The 3992-nt window shown below is 43.8% G+C and overlaps 1 protein-coding gene across 1 annotated transcript; it reads right to left on the reverse strand.

Moving 5' to 3' along the window:
• Positions 1–436: 436 nt before the first annotated feature.
• On the reverse strand, positions 437–2583 carry LOC113900310 (endogenous retrovirus group K member 113 Gag polyprotein). The gene has a single exon (XM_027553964.1). It carries the CDS (start codon positions 2390–2392, stop codon positions 449–451), a length of 1944 nt encoding a protein of 647 aa, XP_027409765.1. The 5' UTR covers positions 2393–2583; the 3' UTR covers positions 437–448.
• Positions 2584–3992: the final 1409 nt, after the last annotated feature.

The following is a 3992-nucleotide window of genomic DNA, read 5'->3' on the forward strand; positions in this document are numbered from 1 at the left end:
GAAATTACAACCTGCTTAGGCCATTCATCAGGCCAATGTTTTTGAGATATAACAGAAACATCTGCACCAGTATCCAAAATACCTTTAAAAGGCTTTTCTTGAATATACAGTAGAAGCTCAGGGCATTGCTTATTAATGGCCTGAATCCAATAAGCGTCTGAAGACCCGAAACCTCGGGATCCTCGTTCTTGCCTAATGGCTTTTCCAACTGGAATTATAGGAAGTAGAATTAATTGAGCAACACGTTGACCAGATTGTATTACTGTTATGCCCTGTGGTGAATGGGCCATAATTTTTATTTCACCCATATAATCAGAGTCTATGACTCCAGGGGCTACTAATAAACCTTTCATCGTAGTACTGCTTCTCCCCAATAGGAGGCCCACAGTGTTCTTCGGAAGAGGGCCAAAAATTCCAGTTGGCAAAGCCTGCATGCCCATTTCTGGAGTTAATACTGTGTAGGTGGAGGAACTGAGGTCCAATCCTGCACTCCCTGCAGTTGCTCTGAACAACTCGGTAACAGTTCTGCGTTTTGGCCTTGAAGCGTCTCCAATTTGGTCAGATTTTGCATCGCCCCATAACATTGTTTCGGGGCCTGGGGCTGGCCCCTCACCCAGTTTCCCGAGACCGGAGGAAGTGGCTTTCCCTGTAAGTCAGTTTTAGAACGGCAATCCCTTGCCCAGTGTCTGCCTTTCTTACACCTAGGACAAAGGTTAGGGGTTTGAGCAGGTCTCCGGGCCTGCTTCTGCGGGCAGTGGGCGGCCTGATGACCCATCTGGCCACAAGAAAAGCAGCCAGAGCCAGGGATTCGAAGCCGACCACTAGTTTTATCCCACTTTTGTTGTTGATACAGTACTTCTTTGACTGTCTTTCCTTGTAATGCCTCGGCCAAAGTTATGCCTTGAACGTATGAAGGGCCGATATCAGCACAAATCCGTATATAGTCAGATAAGCCTCCCTTTTTCCTGTAAGGTCTCAGGGCAGCTTGACAAGCCGAATTGGCATTCTCATAAGCAAGCTGTTTAGTCAACACCATCCCCGCCTGCTCATCCCCTATCATTTTACCAATTGTCTCAAGCAGGCGGGCAACAAAATCCTGATATGGCTCATCTGGCCCCTGGCGAATTTTAGATAAATCTTCAGTCTTTTTATCAGAATTTGGAAGCTTTTTCCATGCTTGTAGAGCCGCAGCACTAATCTGAGGGTAGGCTCCAGGTAAATAATTAAGTTGACTATTAGTGTCTCGATATTCTCCCTCTCCCACCATCATTTCATAAGTGGTGTTCAGTCCCTGTCGCCGGTTGATATCGGCTGTGATCCCACATTGCTCAGCAAACTCAGATTTCCATAGTAAATAATCTCCTCCAGATAAACAAGCTCGAGCAACCTGTTTCCAATCATTAGGTGGCTGATTTTGATTTCCTAAAGCCTCTATAATAGCCTGAGTAAACGGCGCAGTCGGGCCATATTGTGCACAAGCCATTTTTAACTCTTTCAGTTGCTTAAAGGGCAGCGGCTCATAATACCTCTGCTGTTGAGCATTTTCAAACACTGGATAGATTCCTGAAAACCCGGGAATATGTTCTCCTTCTTCATTAGCTCGCTTAATTGCTTGTTGAAGAGGAGATAATAATATCTCACTTTTAATTTTTATGTTTTCACCGGGCAAAGAAGCAGGGATAGATATAAGCTCTCGCGGTTCTACGAAAGGCGGAGGTGGATCGAGTCCAGCAAGAACCGAGGGAGGATATGCTGGAGGCGCAGGCTGGCTGGAGTGGGAGTCTCCCTGTGCATCCTTTTTTACTGCTATAACAATCTTCTGAATTAAATTCTCCAGCTGTTCTTCAGAAAGCCCTGAATGCTTTAATTCCCCTTTTCCTGGGGGGGATTCCATGTTAACCATCATCTCCCAAGGCATATCCTCTCTATGGTTCTGAGCCGCTTGTTCATTTAACTCTTTCTGTTCATCAGAGCTTAACACATCATCACTCCCTCCAGCCTTATAAGCTGTTCCCTCAGGCACAGCATAAAGCGGCTCAGGTGATGGGGCACAAGGCTCTGTAACTTCGGGTCCTGTGGAATCCCTGAGAGCTGTTTGAATTTTATGTCCCTCATGTTCAGGATCCAGGCAGTCTCTTATGAGAGTCCACAAAGAAAAAGCATCCACAGGAACACAATTGGGACCATGTAAGGAATAATATGTCTGCAATTGTTTTCCTACTTTTTTCCAAGTTTCCAGACTAACTGTTCCTTCCTCTGGAAACCAAGGACAAACCTCTTCAATAAAAAGTAAAAACTTTTCTAGCTGTAACTTATTTACATGAATTCCCCTACCTTTTAACATAGTTTTCAACATATGTACAAATAACTGGCGGCTATTGCCTTGTCCCATGATTTATTACTCTCGACAATCACCCTCCCTGCCCTTTACTTTTAATTACTTAGGAATTCCTCTTTACTTACCTCAATCTTGGCGGGCAGCGGCCGTCGTCGCACTCCGATTCTCGGGTCCCTGTTCGGGCGCCACCTGCCGGAGCCAGCCGGCAAAGTCGATCAGGTCCCGAGAACGTGCACGGCGGGGCTAAGAAAGAAACTAAAGCAAGAGACTACAAAGATGGGGTCGAGAGGTTCAGACACGTCACCACGAAGGGACGCAGTCTGACACCAACTTTATTCAACATCTCATATTTATACAGAAAAGCGTGAGAGAGACGAAACAGTTGACATTTTTTCTTGGTTAGCCTATACATCTTACAAACAGTCACAAGAAATCTTGAGAGCATGGGAATGGCTCCCTGTTATTATTTCTTACACCAGATAACATTTCTCTGTGCGTGAGAAGTTTGCACAGAACTCCAGGTGCCTGCAGTAAATAAGCGCCTAATCTCTGGGGTGGCGGGACAGAGAGCTATGTTTGCAAGCAAACCCTCAAGGACTGAGGCAGCTCCCAGAGCTGTGTCCTTCGGACAAAGGACCCCGTTCTCACGGGCAGCTCCCCGCAGAGGAGGAAATGGCAACCCACTCCAGTATTCTTGCCTGGGAAATCCCATGGACAGATGAGCCTGGTGGGCTACAATCCATGGGGTTGCAAAAAGAGATGGACAGGCCCTAGCAACTAAACAACAACTATATACATAGTTTCAGGTGTACAGCATAGTGATTCCCAGTTTTTAAAGGTCATACTCCATTTATTTATTATAAAATATTGGCTATATTCCCTGGGCTGTATAATAAATCCTTATAGCTCATTTATATTGCATGCAGTAGTCTGTACCTCTTAATTCCCTATCCCTATCTCGCCCCTCCTCTCTTCTGTCTCCCCCTGGTAACCAGCAGTTTGTTCTCTACATCTGTGAATCGTTTCCTGCTTTGTTTTATTCACATTTATTTACTTTTTAGACTCCATGTATAAGTGATACCACACAGTATTTGTTTCTCTCTCTCTCTGATTTATTTAACTTACCATAACACCCTCCAAGTCCACTCACGTTGCAGATGGCAAAATTTCATTCTTTTACATGGCTGAGTAGCATTCCAATTAACGTGGGGACCAGTATGTTTTCATAACCTGTTCAAAAAAAAATTCAAAGAACACATATATATAGTCAGATAAGGAATGCTAAAATAGAATTGATCAATAATCAGTTACATTCCACCAGACACAACTAATTTGCACTTTTATGGACAAAATAGTTTGCATTATTATTAATTTTATTAAATTAATTGAGTTGTAAAGTTACCCAAAATGCTGAAAAGCAGAAATAACCTGAAAAGATACTCACTTCCAACTCTTTTATTAAGTGTCTCATTAATTTTTCTGCCACTCTTCACTCAATCAATAATTACTTATGAAACACCTACTATGCACAATGCTAGGCTAACTGATGGGAAAAGCAAAAAATATTACATACACTTAAGGAACTTAAGTACTCTTGCCTGGAAAATCTCATGGACGGAGGAGCCTGGTAGGCTGCAGTCCATGGGGTCACAGA

The sequence above is a fragment of the Bos indicus x Bos taurus genome, chromosome 10, assembly GCF_003369695.1.
Source record: "Bos indicus x Bos taurus breed Angus x Brahman F1 hybrid chromosome 10, Bos_hybrid_MaternalHap_v2.0, whole genome shotgun sequence".
In the NCBI taxonomy this organism is placed as follows: Eukaryota; Metazoa; Chordata; class Mammalia; order Artiodactyla; family Bovidae; genus Bos; species Bos indicus x Bos taurus.